This window comes from Odontesthes bonariensis, chromosome 12 (assembly GCF_027942865.1).
Source record: "Odontesthes bonariensis isolate fOdoBon6 chromosome 12, fOdoBon6.hap1, whole genome shotgun sequence".
NCBI classification, from domain to species: domain Eukaryota; kingdom Metazoa; phylum Chordata; class Actinopteri; order Atheriniformes; family Atherinopsidae; genus Odontesthes; species Odontesthes bonariensis.
In genome coordinates, this window is record NC_134517.1 from 9,183,648 (window position 1) to 9,207,066 (window position 23,419).

General features: G+C 40.0%; 1 protein-coding gene across 1 annotated transcript in view; it reads right to left on the minus strand.

Moving 5' to 3' along the window:
* Positions 1–23,419, minus strand: part of tmeff2a (transmembrane protein with EGF-like and two follistatin-like domains 2a) — a 155,878-nt gene that overhangs the window by 126,737 nt on the left and 5,722 nt on the right. The window contains exon 2 of the mRNA XM_075479065.1: positions 18,585–18,694. Coding sequence (XP_075335180.1) covers positions 18,585–18,694 — 110 coding nt within the window. The remainder of the gene's footprint in view (positions 1–18,584; positions 18,695–23,419) is intronic.

Below are 23,419 nucleotides of genomic sequence, written 5' to 3' on the forward strand. Positions count from 1 at the left end.
TAGCAGTGTCAGCAGTGGAATTACGGGACCTGCTAAAGCGAAGAAATGGGAAGCAATTACGAGTGCTGTTAATTCCGTGTCACCTGTAGTTTGTAATGTCACCGAAATAAAAAAGAAATGGTTTGATATGAAAATGACTTAAAAGAACAAAACGTCTCGCTCGATGACTGCAACTAAAGCCGTGCAATCAGTTGTTGCCTCATCATGATGGCTCTTTGATGGGGCGGTTAATGAGGGGGGGTCTTCTGGAATCACACTTCTGGTCTGCCTGGGCTGGTTCAGGTAGTAGGAGACCCTCGTTCATGGCAATATTGTGCAAATCTGGCATGCCTTCTCTGGGCTATAAAGCAGTTTGCCCCTAGCTGATGAGACTTTTGATGACCAAGGGGAGCGCAGGACTCAATGAGGACTGGGACACTCCCAGATTTTTGACTTGGAAGAGACTGAAAGAACTGGCCGACTAAAATCAGAAAGTGTGAGGCAGTATACATTAAGTTTGGCTTTACAGCCATACAGAAAAATGGCCACAATTGCCCGAAATGCGCAATCTGTCTGGAAACCCTGTCAAATGAGTGTTCAAAACCTTCGAAACTTCAGCGTCACTTGATACAAAAAGTCCAAAAAAAACGGTTGGCTTCTTCAGACGTACAGAAGAGCATTTAGTCAGGCTGCATTCACACGGCAAGCTACTGTCCGTGAATAAAAGAAAGAAAATATGTTCTAAAAGTTGATGTTTCTTTACATATTTTGTAGCATTGTCTGTGGTTTGGGGGGTCCCCGGCCAGAAGCTAATACTGTTTGGGGGGCCTTGGCATGGAAAAGTTTGGGAACCCCTGCGCTAAGGCATCCAAAAGTAGCAAGTCAGCCGCTGTTTACGCTTCCCATTGACCATACAGAGTCAGATTAAATATACAATCCATTAGTCAAGCAAACTTGATTGGAATAGCAGGGGACTATTTTACAAAACTCCTACGACAGGTCTGGAACACTCGTGAATTCTGTTTGTACCTGAAAGAAAATGTAAAATATGAAAAGATTGGTGAATGCGCAAATCCTCTTAAATCACTCATACGCAGGACTTAAGAACAAATCTGTGCGTACGAACGGCGTGCGTGAGGCCCATTGTGTTTACACACACTTGAATGCTCCAGACCAGAAAACTGCCAAAACTTTGTTGATGAGCCATAAATAAAGGACGCTGCTTCAGCAAAAACCTGGCAGCAACTAACCCTAATAATTAATTTCTTTGAAGCAGTGGGGAGTGCTTAGTTTTTTTTTCACACACTGTTGCTGCATGTTGGCTAAGTTTTGTAAAGCAAATAATGATGCAAGGTTGCATTTACCTCAGTGGAGGCTGTGGTATGGGCCAGAAGATTAATAACTATGCCCTGATACTTAAAACCCATTTAGAGTATTTACTTTTCCACATGACAGTACTTACATCCGTGTGCTGAATAGTATCCTGTCATCAATGCTACATTTGAATGATCGCACAGTAATTACTCTCATTTGATTTCAGGAAAGCCTTCACAGCGGGTTTATATTTTCAACAAAGTCATGACTCACCTAAACATAAAAAAAGATCTTTTTGCATATCCAATTGCTGCATTTCAGTCATCACATCAACAAAGTGCAAACTGCAATTTGTAGACCACACCACGCTACAATACTGCCAAAGGTCACTGTACACTCAAATGCATGCTTGCAGAAAGAGAGACACGTACAAATACAGACACATCCTTCATCCACAGAGACCTGACTGATAGCCTGATCCATTTCCTGTATCCATTAGAGGCGGCCCTAGATTATGCAATTCATCCCAAGGCTATCATCCTCCTCTATCAATAATAAACATCTCCACGAAACTAGGGCTGGCCTCAGAGGAAGGAGAAGGCACCGCCCAGCACGTTCCATTTCTGATGAAACCCTGCGACTCCTCCACCCGTACCGAGCGTTGGATTCGCTTCCCACATGACTTGCCCTCAGTTCCTGAGACCCCCCCCCCCCACAGCACAATCTTAACTCCACACACTTGTCAAAACTGCAGCTTTATGAGCTGCGACAGAGATGTCTCAGTGCCTGTGTTAGTGGCACAGAGCACCTGTGGCTTCTGACAAGATGCAGACGCTTACGTCCGAGCTTCTTCTGTGTACCTGCGTCAAGTGATTGATTTCTGACGCAGCGTATATCTGATCTGACCTCAGGATGGGGTGGGGTGGTTAAGAGGCTCAGAAACAAGGAAAGTGTCTTACCATACATAACAAATACAGTCTTCATGAATACTATTTCATTTGAGGTATTCTTGGACTCCTTGATATTCAGTAAATGAGAGTTTTAATTCATAAATTCATAAATGTTACTGTTCTGTACTCCTAAATATTTGTGAGATAAGGATTCTTCAGCATGTGGAAGGGTTAACATCCCCTCCCTCTTCAGGATACAGACCTTTTTGCTGATATAACAGTGGGATGGCCTTTGCTTTGAGCTCCCTGCATATTTATGTCTTCCTGTGAAGATTTCAAGCTGTGCAGAATAATTGCCTTTTTCACATTTGTTTGGTCATTTGCTGAATAATATATAAGGATAGCAGGAGCATCTCTGACTGATAGCATTAATTATTTGAATCTATCACACAGATAATGCCTGGATAACAGATTATTTCAATTCTGTTACTTCAAATATCCAGTTAGTGGTTTGTGGCATGCTGCAACAACATCCCTTTTGTAGAATACAGAAGCAAATTCTGCATTTTGCATACATTTTCGTAATTAAAGGTTTCATAATGATTAGTATTATTGCTTGAAATGAGCTTTCTATAAGCCATTTAAGCCCACTCATCAAGAATTCCTCTTGGTTAGTTAAATGTATTCCCTGCACAGTTTCCCTTGATTTATATATTGCACTATAAGTACCAATATCTTGATAAATGGCTACAGTAAGAGGCACATCACTACTATTCTGTGACGACATGTGGAGTGAAGTGGCCCGCAAAGGTGTGTGGACCCATGAGACCTGAGCTTTCACAATACTTTTACAAAGATCTCAAACCTTTAATTTGCTTGTTGACACTATAGCTTGTGAAGACTCATCATAAGAAAAGAGCAGGTGATGCCTACATCGAACCATAACTATTAATACCAGCTCGACTGGCAGCAGTTTTCTTCTTAAACAGTAGGCATCACTCCTGAGACAATAGACACCGCAGGAAAGGCTTCAGAAGAAGTTGTACAAGAAGTACAGTGTGCATTAACAAACATAACTACACGATTTCAACTTCTCTGTTTCACTCTGAAAGGGATAGTTCGCCTCTTTTGACATGAAGCTGTATGACTTCCCATATTAGCAATATCATTGATTAAATTTGACTTACCCCCCGCTGCGTCCTGTGAGCCGAGTTCCAGCTGAGTTTTGGCGTTGATGAAGGTAGGTGGCAGGAAAAAGTCAGACCTCACAATCGCTTGGTGCTATTTTCTTTCCCTTCAGATCAATGCGTCCAGCCACCTGCTGACAGCCGCACACAGCACGTAGTGATACGAAAGTAGAGAGAAATAGCACCAAGCGATTGTGAGGTCTGACTTTTTCTGGACAACGATTTTGTGATGCAAATGTATTACTCTTTTGAAAGCATATTATTTTGAGAAGCAAAACGCTTTATTTTTGTGACCAAGGCCAACTAGCCGGACTACCTTCATCAACGTCAAAACGAGGCTGGAACTCGGCTCACAGGACGCATTCAAATTTAATCAGTGATATTGCTAACATGGGATGTCATACAGCTTCATGTCAAAAGAGGCGAACTATCCCTCTAAGGTGTTGTTGATGTTATTTTAACTTTTACATTAGCTGTACCTTGTTGGGTTTTGATGAGTCATGTAGAAACCAACCTAGTTGTGCACTTCCTGCTTTTCCAAATGCGCTCCTCAAGCAGCACACACCACGTTACAAAAATCCAGAGGTGCTATTGTGACATCAATTTTAACGTGTTTTTCCATGCACAAGGGCGAGAATGACGAGCATAACAAAGCATATCTGTTTGCCAGCAGTCTGGAAGTTCAAAATAGAATTTTCCCTTTAAAATAGGTGAAGGCTAAAAGATTATAGCAAAGGCCGAGAACACTTTTGTAGACAACTGCTCATGAGATTGTTTAAAAGACTAATCAAATCTTCAATTTGATTGCAAAAGGCATTTAGGAAAAGTGAGCTTGCTCTGGAGTGACACGCTGTTCTGTGCGGCAACACCTGAACAAATATTAACTTCATGGGAGAGTCAACAAAACGTTTTCTTTTCCGTACCACAAACGTCAGCAGTAGAAGTTTTGTAAAAAAGCGTGATAACAAGCCCAATGTAATTGGGAAGTCCTCGTCTTTTCTTGTTTCTTGGTTTACCTGGTGTTTAAGAATGAGGGTGAATTAATCATGCTTTCAGCTTTTGTAAAAGCTATATCACTGGTTTTCCTACTTCCAACTGGAACACGGTCAACTCAGGTTTAATGTCATTTCCATCTGAGCTCCAACTTCTCAGGCAAACGGAACACAACATTACCCTCATTTTTATGGACTGACATGTGGGAAAACCCTGATGATGTTTCACGAAAGATAAAAAAGACGTGATCGTGTGGATGAGACAATGGTAACACTGTTGGAGTTTCCTTTAAGTTAAAGTTGTAAACCTTTTTTCCTGACGACATGGACTAAAATATAACCACTAAGGCCAACTAAAGCAGCAGAGATCTACAGGAAAAGTGACATTCTAGTTTGCATTTGACGTACTTTAACAGAGCCATGTCATACCACACTTCTACTCCTGACTAATGTAAGGAGTCGAGGTCAGACAAGGAGACGAGGAGGGAAAGAAGTACCCGAGGAACCTGAGGAGCAGCCTCAGAGTGATAAATCTGTTCCGTGCCTGATACTGTTTGTACTCCGCAGACCTCCCGGACCGAACAGTGTCAACTACTGCCTGTGTAAGTGACAAACTCTTTTCCCATGATGCCTTGCCTTGTTTACAAACACTGGTCAAGTACTTACAATGGTGGAAAAGACAAAAAAAAAGGTTACAGAAAACAGGAACAAGGAAGGGTGACAAGCACAGGGAGGGAGGGAGACAACAGTTTCATGGAGGAGATGGAAGTTGTTGTGACAGTGGGAAGATGGAGAGAGATAGAGGGAGACTGGCTTGTGCTTCTGCTCTTTAACCGCTTGGCAGTCTTCTCTTGATTAGGGCCTAGCCAGCCAGTCCCTGCGGAGTCTCCCCAGCTGAATCGCCAGAGACAGTCTCCTCTTTAATGGTGTCTGACAGGCCAGCCAGAGCCACAGAGGGGCTGACACAGATGCTCCACTTTTCAGGAGAGAAGCCTGACACAATTCCTCCCCAAGTCCAGTGTCCTCCTCTGGCGTCACTATCTAAGACTAATCATGGTTAAAAGTTTCATCTTATTGAAATAGAAATGTACATATACAGTAAATATTGGTACATGGCTGTTTGAAATACCTGCACCAACATTTGGCTGTACAAACATTTTTATTTTTAATAAAATGAAGCTGCATCATGCAATTTTACAGCTTTACAGGAGTCAGAGCTGTTCCCAAATGCTCTGCACAAAGTAGCTTATCTCTGCTTACAAAAGCTTCCTCTTGGTAAATAGCACATGGAAGCACAATCAAAATTATTTCAACAGATCTCTCATTGTGTGTGTGAGAACGATCCTCAATTTTCTTCGTCATTACCGGTTCAGCTTCAGCTCAATGCTCTCATATTTTCAGACAAAAATATGACAAAAACTTGCTTCATTCAACTTTATCTGGCAAAACAACAAAGGTGGCTGTGTCCCACTCCAGAGAGCATCCAACGCAGGAACCTGTAGAATTAACTGACCTGGATGACTAAAAAAAAATCTTTTTTTCTCACAAGTGGTCCTTGGCTGCTAATTTGGGTTCACTATTTTGATAAAAACATCTTTTAAATGTGGAGCATTGCAAAGCCTTTGGAAGCACAACACATGCTAACAACAGAATCCCATTCACTGAGGTGAAATTGTAGCAGATGGCTTTCTCTAAATCTCAGTAGGAAAAAAAACTGATTCAGTCTACATGGATGAAAGCCACTAGAGGCGGATGGGTTGAAGAGTAATTTCAGGATCTTTAGCATTAAATTTGAAGGGCTCATATCCAAGTAAGATGGATGAAAGGATGAATGTAATATCAGATGGAGGCACAAAGAGTGGAAGACAAAAGGGTTTGAAAGAATTGGAATATTAGGTACAAACTGAACCTAATCAATTTGCTGAGATGGACCAAAAAAGACGTGGATTGACTTTGTCACTCAAAATCATCCAAAGAAATCCATCAGAAAAATGTCTCGAATCATTTTTAATGATATTTTCATGTTTAAGTTTGAACATATGTGACAAGATGAGAGAAAATTGCAGAGCCCCAACTCATATGTTACTGTAGACCGATTGTCCAGGAAAAAAATCAACAGTACTAACAGCAAACAGCTGCACTACTTCAAAGCTTCACTGAAGAACATAAATTAGATCAGAGTAGATGCACCGGGTATCTCACTAATAACTTAGGGAATATATTCTAAACTCAGCAGCTGCGTTGATGGAGAGTCTGATTAGGTGTAGCATTGAGTTTGGTTGGAGGGTGGTCTCAGTTTGTTGGTCTTCTTCTTTGGGTTGGGGTTAGGTCAAAGCTGTAATCAACGTTCTACAAGTCAACATCATCATTCATCCAGTATAGTTTAGACATAAAAATACACACCAAGTATTTGGGGGTAAATGTGGTCATAAACTAATCAGACAAGATTTTTACAGCAATGGTTCTTCAAAAATGATGTAGTTTCAGAAAAGAATATCATATCCGATGATTGTGTGTAGGCACGACGTCACAACACACTTCTGAGCCCTTTACAACCATTTCATTCATAATATTAGTTGCACTGTCACCTTGGTTTTTCTCATCTTATGTCTTTAACCAAGTCCCTTCTGTTGCCCCTTCCAAATGTGGTCATTTAAACTGGTCTGCATCTGAAAATGAATTCAACATTATTCAAAATCTCCAGACGGTTCACATGGCCCTTGATAAAAGGATGATAAATGAATGCAAATATATGGAATGGGGTCTGCATCATGAGCTATTTGTACCACCTGGGTCTGTGTGAATGTGACTGCATCTGTGTAATCGTAGATATTCCATATTATTACATTTCTTATTATTATTATTATCCTGTTGGAGTCGTGCTAAAGATATAGGTGTGGGACTGTGATAGTGGAAGAGGGCACATCAAATGTGTTTGAGATGTTCTGAGGAGCATGTGAGCATTTGTTACCTTCTGTGTGTGATTTATAAAATCGTGCATCAAAATGTTTTCACAGGTTCTTGTTTAGGGAAATATGAAGGACGTGCTGCCCTTCCACATCATAAGAACCCACATTAGATTGCATCCCTCTTTGATGTGCAGTGAGCTTTGGCGTTCCAGCCATCAGAAGCCAAACATTAGACAGCTTCCGGCAGTGAAAAGTGGGAGTGCAATTTGAGGTCAGGCACTACAGTGAATAGTAGCCACATCAAAGAACCAGCAGGGAGCATACTGAGGGCCAAATGTGCTGCCAGCATTATCCCAAATTCCTTTATATGAAGTCAATAGATACTTTGCAGGAAGAATGTAAGATATGATGCTCGATATGGACGATGTTACATGAAGGAGAATGACAATGAGCAGATGTTTTCACACATCTAACACTAATGAATCAAAAAACAGACTCGGTAAGGCACTGTGTAAAAAAATTCTAATTTAATATGTACAATTTTTTCTACATTACTTACTCTTTAAATTTCCTTCAGAGACAGATGGAACTTCTATTTTTGGCATTGTAGTCATAATCCACCAGGGAGCAGTCAATTCTATATGACTCTTGTTTTTGCCTGTTGTTTGTTTTAGACGGAGACAAAATATAAAATACCTTCTTTGATCCGTTGTACAAAAAGAGTAGTTTTTGAATAGTTAAAAAAAATTGTGAAACCGAAACTATGATCTTTACTGACATTTGTCCAGATAGTCATGATGCCTGAACCTGACCAGAAAGCAAAACTAGTGACTGGGAACGCCAGTAAGTCTAAAAAAAAAGGTACCAGACAGTCTGAAAATAACGCTGAATAAGAACGTGTTTTTTTCAATCCCGTGCATCCCCACTGGCCCCGGCGTGGCTTTGCAATAGCATTTGGGGGGTGCATGAGCTTGAATATCTAAATAGCGTGTAGGCACATGCACAAACTCTTTAATAATGTTTTTGTAACATTATGCAAGAACCACATTCTGAGTCTGTGTTGAAAAAAAGGAGGAGGGCTTCTTACTGCAGGTTTCAAGTTACATCCACAATTATGGAGGTAAGCACTTTAACTATAATGTTAGCCACTTGTGGGTAACTGATGCTAATGCAAAAATACTGTTGTTTCCATTCACATCTGTCACAGCTGTCCTGACATCCCTGCATGTCAATCTCAGTTTAAAACAAGGATTTAGAGATATCAAAGACATCTATTTGGTTCTGATGGGAAAGTTGTTCTGCATGTTATTTTACTGGTTGTTTCATTTAACAGATTTCTGCTCACCAGTTTTAGCTTCTAAGAATAATACTAATATAGTAAATCCTTCTCTTCCTCTCAGTTTATTGAATTTTTTTTCCCTTTTCCTGAGAGATTTTCACAGCCTGTTAAATTACAAACCAATACACTGGAAAAAATCAAAGTCTTACCAAGTATATTTGTCTCATTTCTCATCAAAATATCTCATTACACTTAAAGCTGCAGTCGGCAGGTTTTCAAAATTATGAGTCTAAAGTCGGAAAATTCGAACTGATACAACTTTCAGGTCCCTCCCCCAACCTCTAACAAGCTCCGAATCGCCCCCCCAAACCCCTCTCCCTCTGTGGACGAGGTTGTGCACGTGAGTTCACACCAGTGTGAGCGCACACAAGCTGGGGCAGACTCACGCTCAGCAGCGTGTGCACAAGCTGTGATTGACAGGTAGGATTCCTCCACCCTAACTTGATTGGTTAAAAACAGCCGGGAGCGCTCGGTTTTTGCAAGCATGATTACAGGCTTCAGAGGGAGCTACAGATTTCGTTATTTTTCCTAAACAGCCTATTTAATATTCTACTTCCAAAATCCCATGACAGTTCAAGCTAATATGACTAAAAATAAGTTGCCGACCGCAGCTTTAATATAAGACACAACTGCCTAACAAGCACTATTTCAGCCAGATATAGGGAGTTGTTTGAAGACAATACATCTGGAATATCTTGTTAAATGAAAAAGTCTTGAAAACAAATTGTTTTGAGTCACATATCATATGAAACAAGCTTTTTTTTTTACATTTGAAGAGGTTTTTAAGCTAATTTTTATCTCACTTTTATTCTTAGATCACTTTTATCTCAAAAGTCCTAAATATCACATCTTATTTCAAGAAATCTTGACAAGCCGATTTTCACTAGTTCCATTGGCAGATTTTTTTTTGCTTATTTCAAGCAAAAACGTCTTGTATTTGTTGTTTTTTTACTTATATTTGGAGGGGCATTTTTTTCCAGTGTAGCTTTAGAGTGCAACAGGCCTTGTCATGTGCGTATAGCCTACTAGCTTCACCCGTGTGGGTCTGGATATAAGGCATAACATGTTGATTCATTCAGGGGGATCACAACTCTTTTGTTGTTGGATGCTTGTTTTGAAACTACATTCCATTGTTAAATGTTTTAAACATTTTTATCAAAACTCAAATCCTTACATTTCTATATTCTGTACAGTCCACATTTTATGTTGTGGCTCACAAAGCCATGTCATAATATGGGAGCTCACAGTGAATATAATGACAACCAAGTCAAATAACCTTGTGAATGAATATTATGTAACCCATGGACACAAACCACAGTCTCCTACATGAAAGTCCTGTGACTTATACCACTAACAACCCTTAAGGCACCAATGTCTGTGGGTTTTTCTGCGAAGAAAATGAAAATTCAGGATAACGTGATATGAATGCAGACCAATAGACAAAAAGAGGGGGAAAAACATTGCCATCTCCCAATCTTTTTCAAGCTTTGCAATTAAATTAATTTGCTCTGCACTGTCAACCAGTATACCTATCAGAGATTTTATAATGAGATTAGGTATTAGTTTAGATAAATTGATGACTGATTTAGTTGGTGACCAGATTTGACACAAACAGCCTTTTATGGTTAAGAAGCTAAATAAAGTACATTTTGATTTGATTTTTGCTTTATCTGGACAACCTTTCTTTGGACGTCAATATTCAAATTCAAGAGGGGACGGCAATGGCTTCTTGCATGAGTACTGAGTGCAAGAAGACATTAGGAAGAGAGACACAACACAATACCATTTTTTAGTATTTACATGTACAAATAATCTTTTCCTAAATGTGTGACTTCCCATTTATCAAGCCCACCTGAAAGAGTTTGTCAGAATATACTAGCATGAACATTTGGGTTGCCAGCATCAGTCTCCACCAATGTTAGTGAATCAAACTTAGAAGCAATTCTTGTGGCTGCAATGACAAAATATTTCTGTGTCTAAACTAGACTATACTGTGACTATTATAAGCAGCATGATGTGAAATCTTTAGACAAGTTATTTCTTGAAAAACAGCCAAAGGGAAAAGGCATCAATATCTATATGATTTAAAAAAAGGAACATTCTGAATGTGTGAATGTGAAATGAATACCTCATTAAACAGTGCAACCTGAACTGCATTTTGCTTCACACGGCAATTAATCTATAAAGTCAGAGAATTCCCCAGAACATATGTATCGGTATAAATAGTCATTTAATTTATTTCCCCAGGAAAAAGCAGGTTGTGGGTGGGGATGTTGCTAATTCTGGCAAATAATGACAGATTAATAGCTACCGAGGGATCAGGCATCACATGGTGTGAACTTGAAAAATTCCAACAAGATTTAGATGCACGACAACAGGACAATTCAGACATGTGTGAAGTTACAGGTGCCAGTCACAGAATGAAATCTCCAGTGGCTTGCCAACCGACAACACCGCAAGTACTTCTCCCCAGCAGTGTTGAACTGTAAGTGATCCAGACATAAATGACCCATTACATTACTCACAGCTGCTGTGCAAGCATCCGTCTCCTATTCATCTGTAAAATCTTCTGAGGAGTCACCTTTAACCTTGGATGCTTTTACAAATATTTAATTCAAAATCAGCTGCAATGTAAAGAACTCCTGCACTCCTTTATTTGCAATTCATTCTTTTCTGCTGTAATTGTAGTTAAATATGAACCAAAAACAGGTCGAAATTACATTAGCTTTTAATGATCTTTGCCCATGTGTCTTTTCATATCAGATTTTTGTGGTCTGACTGAATAAAATCTCAACAGATTGTAGCAACAGATTTATTTTATGATTAGTTACTCATATCTTACAGATATGGGGTAACTATATTGTTTATATGTCAAAAGATATCCTGCAACACCAAACCCTCCAACTTGTCTCAACAATCTGAAATAACCACCTTTACCTGTCACACTCAGTTATATTTCACGAGCATCATTCATCTTCCAGTATTATACAGTAGCCAACCGTATAAGTTAAACTTTCACACATCAGTCCCATGGCAAATTAAACAAGACGCAAAAATTTTAGCTACCAGGCTCAGCCTTAAAAATAGACACTTTACCATATTAAAATAGTAAGCTAACACTAGCTAGTTAACATAGCATTTAACACTAAGCTAACTTGCATTATCAATGACTCTGACAGCAATTGCAAAGTCACTTTAACTTGAGTGAGTCTATGATTTCAGGTAGGCAAGCTATCACACATCTATGTAATTGCTAAAGAATGAATTATTCAGCAATAACTGACTTAAAGGAGCACTAGGTAGCATTTTCACCTAAAATTATAGCCTTCAGGAGTTTACCAAAGGTTAAACAAGTCAATAGTAAGCGAATGAAGCCTGTCTCGCTCCCAACAGGGGTCTGTATGCTGAAAATCCCATATGTAACTTCGGCAGGAGCGACCCGCTTCTGAAGTGTCGTGATGTGCGAGAAGAGTCGTTTGTGTTTACGGCACTTAGCTAGGTACTGTATGCTAGCTGTAGCTGTAGGCTATGTGTTCGCTTGCGTTGAGGAGCCAACACCAAGCGTTTCATATTCTGCCTTTCACAGACTGAATATGAAACGTTCGATGTTGGCACTTCCCATCTTTGTGAAATTTCTCCAAGCGTGATCTTGTTCATCTACCATAGTGACCTGCGTTTTAGATCGTGAAGAGACAGGTGATGATGGTGCTCTAATTCCTCCTGAGTTCGAGACGTAGCCTAGCTTCAGCATCTGTCTAAGATGTAACTTTTGTAAGTGTCTGCTAATACAAAGGAATCACTCCACGAATACACCATGATGAGGGAAGAATCCCATTCAAGATCAGCAACAGTCCATCCATACATCCATCCATCCATTATCTGCCGCTTGTCCGGGGATCGGGTCGCGGGGACAGCAGCCTGAGCAGAGAAACCCAGACGTCCCTGTCCCCGGCCACTTCCTCCAGCAACAGGATTATAGCATATTATCTTGAGTTCTCTCTACAGAAAATCTCTGATTATAGTATCTTACGTGGGCCGTCTACACTTGTGAATCAGATGACCTAACTGCACTGACTAAATAACACAACGGCAGCATTCGCCACGATGTTTAGTTAGTGGGTGTGTATAATACAAAGGTGGGCATTTTTACGACAGTGTAGAATTTCAGTTTGACCAATAGAGATCGCTATACTGCCGCTAAACTACCTTGTATCCCTTTAAAGAACAATTGCTATATGTCAACACAATGTTGGTCTCTTGGAGATGTTTTCTTTAATTTTTTCTCATTTTTCAGAAGTCGTGGGAAGTACTGGTAGTATGTGTCTGACCTGCAGTGTGCAGAGCATATCAGTAAGGACAATTAATGAGGGGGACAGACAGGTGAGCCAAGCTAGCACTACTCAAAACTGTGACAAGGCAAGAGTTAGATTTCGGCATCTGAAAAAAAACCAACCTAATAAGCTTACAGCAGTTTGAGCAAAGAGTATGTTGTGGGGTGTTACATACCATTTATTTGATTTGACAGGTAGGCCAATAAAACTGTACTATTTTTGTCAACCAAAGGCTGGGTCAGCAGTAGAAAAAGCAATCACTGAGTTGTGGCCGTGCAGTAACTATGCAACACGGATGTTCTTCCATTGAGAAAACAGAGAATAGAAATTCAGAGTAACAAATGAAGCAGTGCAAAAATCCACAATAAAGCATTTGATCAAACCGTTTTAGATGGCAAAAATGAATTGTTCTCCTGTCCCCCATTTTGAGAACCTATCAGCCAGGCTTGGCAATCACATCTCACTGATTTGCTTTTGATTTTGCTGACCGCTATCTACTGGAAGTAAGACCCTTGCTGCTAATAAAAAGTACTTCCCACAACCTTTTTTTCGAAAGAAAAGATAAAAAATTGAAAAAAAAACATTGACATTTTTATCTTGTATAAATGTATATCTTGTATGTAAATAAATATATACATATAAGTATATATAAGCCACATCCCCTGTACTAAGATTATGCTGAAGTGGAACAGAATGTGCGTTTTGTGTGTAGTAAGAGGAAATTGTTCCAATGGTACCTAACTTTAACAACATATTGCGTCAATACTGAGAGCAATGAAATGTGCTATTTAGCTTTTGGTTGACAGTTTTAGTGGAAGTGTTTCACAGTGCTGTGAGTGCACATATCTTTAGAGTGGACGACCCTTTTGGGAATCAGCAATGTGACCCGACATTAACATAACCACACCGGTGAGAATAGTTTTTCCACCAGGTTTCGTAATACAAAAAAAGTATTAAATGTATGTTACTTTGCAGAAGTTTAACTCTATGTGGGGAGGGAATGCATTGGTTCTTTTAAGAAAACTGTGTAGCGACTCTAATGCATCTTGGCAATGAATAGTGTCCATTGATTCAACCACATCAAATTCCCTTCCCCTTCACAGGGCCTTTTGCATGCCTCGTCCTCTGGATTTTGATATGCACGTGTCTCTATGTGAGAGAGAATCTGTACACACATTCTTAGATTCTGTGAACAAAGAAAATCCATCCCGAAAGAGAATTTATACACGTTCGATATCTACTGACTGTCCTGAATAAAATGTCAGCGGGAGAAAAATCTTGGACCTACTTATCTGACACTGATTGAGAGTGATTGATTGCTTCAGGGCACTGCAACACTTGCTAGGCTAGGAAGGTTATGTTTATGCTGCCTGACGAAATGAAGACAGTGACATCGGGATTCCCTCCACACACACAAACTGAAGATGCATAGTTGAGTCAATCTCAGAGTCATGATATCAAACCAGAAATTGTGGTGTGACCTGCTCTTTTCTAAGAGCATAGAGAGTGCCTCAGTGCACAATGACGGCAGTATCAGTGCGAGATCTCCTGAAGAGGAATGGAGCTGTAATGTCATTTATCTAGAGGCCTCTGTTAACGTTTGCTCCCAGGGAAGTACGAAATTGAGATAAAAGCTGGCCAATCGAGTGTCAGCCTGCCTAGTGTCTGCTTGTGCTGATGACGTGCTGATAAAAACGCAGGATGGGAAAACGTACTATGTCTCAAAACCTCAGTGGCTTCATTTATCTGGGGCTCCTCATCAACCAAGCCTGAAAATGTTACACCAAAATCAATACTCAGCTAACTGGCTTGCTCCTTTTTATTATATGTTGGACTGTAAAGTTAAGTATTAGTCATTATCAAGAACAGCGAAATGTCCTAGATTTATGCTATTAACGGGGCTTTTAAGTCTTTGGTCCCACATGTGACGGTCTTGTTTATGAATGCGGAGATGGTGCAGTGATACAGGATTGCGACAGCGTTCCACAGGGAGCAATAAACTGTGCTCATGCGATGTAACCACCTTCCCTTGTGACCAATATTTTTAATCCAGGCAACGGACTTTGATTAAACTAATGATCTAACTTCCTGTAGTACTGTTTCTCACACAAAACATACACTGATAAGCCATATCATTAAAACCACTGATATATGAAATGGGTAACATTGATCAGCTCATCACATTACATTGCATACTAAATATAGAGATCCAATGGCAGCCTTCCAATGTATCACAATGTGTAACGCTGCTCAGGAAAAGTTTGAGGATCCCAATTAGGGACCCATAGCATTGACCTGACTCCGAAACTCCAAAGATCCTAATCCAGTCCAACTTCTGCAAGACACATGAGCACAAACACCTTCTATAAAGGTCCCAGCCCGCAATCCACCGTATTCTACAGGCCTCCTGAATCCAGCTGCACCTCCACCTCTGCAGCAACTCCCACCACTAGCCCTCCTTTGTCCAGCTGCACCCCCACCCCATCTCTATGATTGATAGCAACATCACTCTTGTCGCCATCCCTTCACTACAACCTCTAACTATAGAGGTCTAACTATAGAGGAGGTTGGAGCTGAGGTCAGGAGACTTAAGTCAGGGAGGGCTTCAGGCTTTCTGAGGGACTGTGCTGGTCAACTAGCAGTCCCTCTTCAGAGGCTCTTTAATATAAGCCTTAAGATGGAAAAAGTCCCGGTGCTGTGGAAAACTTCTTTTCTCATACCAGTGCCAAAATTAGGGCAACTGGTGGAGCTGAATGACTACAGACCGGTGGCTCTGACATCTCATATCATGAAGACCTTGGAGAGACTTCTTGTTCGTAGCATTAGATTGCAGGTTGCTGAGGCTCTTGATCCCCTCCAGTTTGCCTACCAGAAACACATAGGAGTGGAAGACGCGATTGTGTACATTTTACTTCGGGGATATGCTTCGGGCATATGTGGCTCTGGATGTGCCTCGTTCATATGTGAGAATCATGTTCTTTGACTTCTCAAGTGCCTTCAACACCATACAGCCTCCCATACTGAAAGACAAGCTTCTAGGTATGGGTGTGGCCCCCTCCCTGACATTGTGGATTATAGTCTTTTTGTCTGCCATACCACAGTATGTCAGGATGGGGAGATGTGTTTCTGGAACACAGTACTGGGGCTCCGCAGGGTACAGTTTTGGCTCCTTTTCTTTTCACCCTGTACACATCGGACTTCAGGTACAACTCAGAGTCCTGCCACATACAGAAGTATTCTGATGATACGGCTGTTGTGGCATGTGTGCGCGGTGGACAGGAGAAGGAGTACAGTACCTGGAATCAACCATCTCACAGGACCTAAAATGGTCTCCCCACAGTGACACTATCCAGAAAAAGGCCCAGCAGAGGTTATACTTCCTGAGACAGCTAAGGAAGTTTAATCTGCCTAAGGAGCTGCTGACCACTTTTTACTCAGCGATCATCCAGGCTATCATCTGCACCTCCGTCACTGTCTGGTTTGGGTCAGCCACCAAACAAGACAAGGCCAAACTGCAACGGACAATTAGGGCTGAAGAGAGGTAAAAATCTCTACAGACCCCTCACATCCTGGTCACAAACTGTTCAATCTCCTCCCCTCTGGAAGACGATACAGGGCACTGCTTGCCAAAACCAGACGGCACAAAGACAGCTTCTTCCCCCAAGCAGTCACTCTGTTGAACACCCAGGAATTGTACCCACCCCTACAGCGAACATTAGTCGCATTCGGACAGAGCCGTTCTAAGAACGCTGTTCTAAGAACGGTCCTCCTCGAATTTCGTCCTGATAACTGTCCTTCCCCAGCGGAACTGTTTCAGTCCGCATTCGCACATGAGTCGGGACCAGGTCGGGACTGATGCGGCACAACCGACAGTGACGTGTTACTTTAGCGCCACATTCCACAACAAAACAAAACAAAACCCACGAAAAGTAAGGAGAGAAGAAAAAACACCACGAAGAAGCTAATATGGAGAGCGGGGAGGCCACGGGTGTTCATGGTCTGCATGATGGTGATATTAATCATGGACGATCACATCAGGCGTCTAACATCGAGGCTGGAAGAGCACACAGAGAGAGTCAGGAGATGAAGGATCGAGCGCAGGTGATACTTCTTCGTTTCATGAAGGAAGGAGAGCAGAGCGCCGCAAACAAAGGAGACGAAGTGTAAGTTTCACTTATTAAACACGCGCAGGTTGTGTCTGTGTCGTATGAGGAAACATTTCAGCCGTGACAACATGACATGGGGCGTAGCTACCGACCACCAAACACCTCCGTCAGATGTGTTCCCATAGAACCCTGAAAAGACCCAGCCTCAGAGAAGGAGCTAAAATGGTTATAGGAACTGAGGGCGATGGTCCCGAGTTCCTGTATGTGCGAATGCGGGAGAAAACGGCCCCGTTCCTGAAAAGGTTATAGGAACTGCCAAAGGTTCCCACAGTCCGAATGCGGCTATAGTCAATGAAACTGTTCTGTTCATCTACCTCATCTGCACCTTAAAACTTTGATCTTAGTTACAGTATTGCTTTTAATACATTGTTATTGCACTGAACTGCCTTGCACTACAGTTATATCTAATTCTTAATCCTGCCTATTCTGATATTGCAATATTGCACTATTGCACAATTATCCCCCTCTTCAATTGTATCAATTGTATCATTGCATTTTGCTTGTACCTGTTGAGGTGTCCACGACCATGGTACACTGACAGGGACAACAAGAAGGCGGACATTCCCAACCGCACACCCCTCTGGACAATTGCATTCCCACCCATAGTGTCTATTTATTGCAAATGTACATACTGTATTTATTATTCTCATACACAGCCTTATTTTACCACCCGTACTCAAATTCTATTCTTACTGTTCTATATTTCTATTTTTATTCTTTTATGTTATTGTTGAGTGTTGTACTTTGAAAGTAAAGTTTAACCGGAGACAAATTCCTTGTTTGTTTACTCAAACCTGGCCAATAAAGCTGATTCTGATTCTGATTCTTGTGGAGTCCTTCTATGGCTGTACCAAAAGTAACTGTTTGTTCCGGCACACCACCAAGACCAAAGAGCTGGTGGTGGACTTCAGGAGATCTAAAACTACATACCAGTCAGTCTGCATTGATGGAGGGGAGATAGTGTAATAAAACATGTCTCTATCATTGAGAGTGCACTGTTCTATGCAGTTGTTTGCTGGGGGAGTTTCACTACAGACAAAAACTGTAGGTGCCTGGACAAACTGGTTAAAAAGTTTAACCAGCGCTGCAGGACGGAGAAGTTCAGGAGGTCCTTTGTTCCCACAGCCATTAGGCTTTTTAACAGTGACTGCTGACATGTTCTTCTCAGATTTATTAATTAATTTATTAATTTATTATTAGTAGTAGCAGTATTTGTATTAGTATCATTATTATTATTATTTATGTTGTTGTTGTTGTTAATATACAATCATAGTAAATATCTATAATTTTTTTAAGCTACTTGACTAATTTGAATTTCGCCCATTGGGGGATGAATAAAGTATTTTTCTATTATATTCTATTCTAGTTACAGATGCTAGGCTACAATTAGAAAGTTGGTTTTCGGAGTTAGCGAACAGCAATCTAACATGGAATAAAGAACACACAGTGAAACAGTAACAAACATTGTATGTCTTACCTTGAAATCGCAAATGCATGTCACCATGTTCCCAATTCGTAGACACTCCCCATCGAACTTGCACGTGTTCGTGTCGCACAAGAACAGGTCTGTGTCCCGGTCATCAAAACCTGGAAGAACAAGGCCAACAGGAGACATCAGTGACTGAGAGTTTTTTTTGTTCAGCGCTCGAGCAACTCTAACCTGTGACCCTTTCATGACCGTTGATAATGAGTGTCTGCTATTAGTCATGGCTCCTAAAGGACAATGTACTCTTTCATCACACACTGTAAAGTATAAAACAATGCTAGTTCAGATCTTGCCATTGTTAGCCAAAATGATAAAACACATTTAAAAACCTAAGTACACGAAACAAGAACAATGAACTAAAAAATTTTCTTTTGATTTTGTGCTTTTTACGTTGGTGAAGATAGTAACTGGTGAAAAGATCATCTCATGAGGTCCAGTATCTCCAACATCTCCTTTATATTTGTTGGTGTACAACACGGCTGACTCTCTCAGGGCATCATCCTGGAAAGGCAAATTTGGGATATAATCTGACTCATACTGTGTCATGAATCTCAAATGACATCCTGAATCAAATCATAGTCACACAAACATTAGACACAAAGCTCAGGGCTATCTGTCTACCTGAACTGATTGCTCACAAAGGCCACTGCATGTACATTATGGCTTTTTGTTAAGTAAATTGGTTTACATTGAACCAAATTCTAGCTGACATGGATATGAAAATTTCATTGCTTAGTAAAAGCAGAGCCTATTTAGGCATAAGTATAATCTCATTCATTTCAGAGTAAAAACAGCAAGGACGATGTTATTTTTGTACAATTTACAGAGTACTGCTGAAAAAGGCATCATCTATCTTATATAACGGGTTTACCCCGTTAGCCTGACCTCGCCTAAGGTCAGGCTGAAGCTGACCTTAGGCGAGAAGCGAGGTAGACCCAGGACAGATCACCAGTCCATCACAGAGCTCACACAGACAGACAGACAAGGCATACTCACATTTAAAGCCAATTTAGAATAACCAGCTGTCCAAAAATGTATGCATGTGAGACTATGGGAGAAAAGCAGAGCACCTCAGGAAGCCAGAGCAGGCTCAGGGAGAACACGCATACCCAACACAAAACCAGGGTTCAAACCCAGAACCTTCTGCTGTGAGGTGGCAGTGTCAACCACTGCACTACCATGTCACTCAAAAAGTTAAACACTGGTAAAAAAAACATTTAGAAAGCCCAACACAACCTAATTCACGAGGAGAAAAAGAGCTTTTCAAACAGTATTAGATTTTTTTCCATTTTTGAAATTGAACAAAAATTTAATAATGAAACCATTTGCATTTCTTTTGGTTGTTGCCTTCTCAAAGGAGACTTTTTTCTTTGATGTTCCGTTTTCTCAGAGGTAATCTTTAATAGCCATTGTCACTTTTTTTAAAGGGATATTTTTTAAGCAAAAAAATTGACTATACAGTCAGCTAAATATAAGAGTGGCCTGGTGTCAATTAAAAAATATTGTACATTTTAATTGTCAGAAACATTTCTACATCATTAATGCACTTTTCCCATTCTCCACTTTTATAATATCAAACTATTTGAGTCGTTGACACGAGCAAGAAGCAATGCTAATTCTCTAGCCAAACAATGAATAAAGGTGAGTTCTGATGTTTTGTTTTCATATTTAAGTCGTGTGGTTTCTGAATGTCAAACTTTTTTTTCTAAGCCTGTTCCTACTGCTCTTGCACTTTGCCTTTAGGAACTTACCAAAGAAACAGAGCATTTTTTTATTTTCATACATACATTCACATACAGGGATGAATAAAGTATAAAAATAAAAATATTTTTCTTCTGAGCTGATCTTCTTTCTATTTTCATTCTGCAGGCAAATGATAATGGTGCTCCACTGAATGTGTAAACAAGCAAGTTTGCCAAATTTGTATAAATGTTTTTGTGAATAACTTATTTCTACCGCCCTAAATTAGAGATTCTTGATAAAAATCTTAAATCGAAGATGGAAAAGACTCACAAACAGAGATCCGGAATAAGTCAATGTAAAAGTAAAAAAAAAAACTAAAAATCAAGGCATGCATAGTTGTATTAGCCAATGTGACTCAAATCATATACACTGAACATATTGGCAGTTGTTACCTATATGGTCAAATGCATCTTTTCTTTTAGACTGAACAGGATTTTAAAGTGTCACAAATCGATTTAGGATTATTCTGGTTGTTTTAATCAAACCACAATTACTTTCAGCTGGTTCTCTGTTCTCTACAAAGCCAAAATGTACACTCACGTAACTTTCCATCAGACATTGTCGAAGTTCTATAATCTTTCAAAGAGTTGCATTCAAACAACTTGCAACAACTAAAGTACTTCAGCAAAAACACCTTTTGCAATGCTATTTTCTCCTCTCCCTTATCTTTTCTACCCATACATGTCTCATCATGATGGATCCTGACCCACATCACCCTCTGTATCTTCAGTGTAATAACTGATACCCTTTTCCACTTGTAAGAGCCCTTCCTGCCGTGGAACAACCTCATCAGGCAATAATACCGCACGAAAAAGAAGCCCCTGCTGAAACAAACCTGCTATTTGGCAGAATCCTGAATGACCATAAAGTGTCGGTTCTCTGCGCAAATATTTATCAAGCCAAGAACAGTGACATGAGAGGTCTCAACATTTGGAGTATACGGATGGAACAAAGCCCTTAGCCTGGAGAGGGCCATATGAGGCGGCCTGGAGAGCCACAAAAAATTGGCGGCCAGGCAACTGGCATGTTGATGATACTCACTGGAGCGAGGCATTGTTGTGATGACAATCATACTACTGGCTACCTGTATAGAAAATCACTGGAAAAGCTCAGATCTTTTCAGGCCAGCTGTTAGAGACTTTGTAAAAATTGGAAATGCTTTTGTGTGTTTGTGAAACGACTGAAAGCAACTAATTTACATAGTCTGATTTTTTTTTTTCAAGGTTTCTCTGAGTGGCAAGCGATGTAAAACAAAAGTTTCTAAATGAAAGTTGAGAAATTGGGACTCCTCCACATGTCATCAAACTATCTTCTATACCAAAAAACAGATGTTCAGCTTGGACACTTTTGGAAACCTGGAAGCTAAAGGCATACATTAATTGTAAACAATAACTTTGAGGGATACATTACTGTAAGAGACATTGTTATTGCCTCATGAGCAACAATGCAATCAAAGACTTTTACACAAAGTGGCTTTGTCTACGCTGGAAACACAAAGGAGATTGTTTCTCTGAAATGCCTACAAAGAAACCAGTGACATAGGCTTTATTCATGGATGTAGACGTCTGAATATCTGAATGAAGCTTCTATAAAGCAGTGTAAAGGTCAGATGAGATAACTTTTCAAAAACATTATGGTCAACTGGGTTCAAGCTCTACAGAAAATACAGTAAAAATATAACTTATCCACATTTCAAGCTACATTCTCATTACTGATACATCCTCAGTTTCCCACACTCGAAAATGTTTTTCTTCCACAGTTAAAGTCACTCCAAGAAGTTAGTAAAGATATTTCTTTTTACCATTATTTTATTTCTTTTTACCATTATGGCGCCACCTGCAATTCTATTTCAGATTCTCCTAAAAGGCGGCTGTTTCCAACTCTATAATCTGTGTGCATATGTTTGGATGACATCACCATCAACTTTGGGAAACGGGTGACTTGGTGAACTGGAGAGAGAAAAATTGAACTTATTATTTTGTTAAATAAAATAAAATGGAATTAAAAAAAAATGGAAAAGAAAAGCATGTCATCTTTTCTTCCAGAGCGTGCAACTCCACGCAAACGGACTAAAACAACTTTTGTCTCATCTCCTTCTAACTTGACAGCTGTGTGAGTGCTGTGTCGACTTTGGGCCTGTTCTCATCACGTGGTCTTCATTTTCTCCATACAACTCTTTCAAGCTGGCTATTGATCCAATAGCATTTAAATGTTCCAAATGTTATTGAATATGGTATATTTTCTAAGTTTTATAAAGCTCAGAATAGCTGAATCACTGTTTGACAGCTGGTCCTTGTGGGTGCATAAAATAATTTAGTTGCACTAGTTGCAGTGTGTGGAGAGAAGCAGGCAAGTATCTTAAGTAACAAGCAAAGACACCAAATGCAGCAATACATTCTCCCTAGTACCTAGTTTGCAGTAGGGATGCATATACCTGTGCATCCCTACTGCAAACTTTAAGTATTAGAACCTGAGATGGGATAACATCAACTGATGGCAGTGGTTGCTCTATCTGGTGTGCCCGGGTTGTGTTGCATTTACTTTTCCCTGAAACTGACGAGATTTATGGAAATACATTTTTTTCGGGCACGAAAATGTTTTGCTGGGCCATGTAGGCACTGAAAAAACACTGAGTTCACAATGGTTTAACAGGCTAGGAGAGCTTTGGAAATGATCTTTTTATGTAAAAGGTTATGATAAAGTTTTTTTGTTTTTTTTTTATTTGTATGAAAGAATTTGTGCACATTAAAAGATCGAGTGATGAAGGACTTCAGCGTTTTAATGGTGTCAATTTATTTGTTTTATAAAAAATAGTGGGAAAATAAACGGGGAAAAAAAAAAATCAGGTATTAACTTTTAACCATCAACCAAATTATTACGTTTCTCAGCATTACTTGTTTGCAGTCACATATCAGGCTGATTGTATTACTTAACTATCTAATACTTTTACAAATGCTAGCAAAAAAAAAGAAAACTGTTAGAAACTATGTTAGAGCATTAGCTCACTAGCTTGGTTCAGTTGCTACTTACTCAGACAAGAAGTAAAGGATAACAGATGTTGCTCAAGCAGCACTTGCTACAGA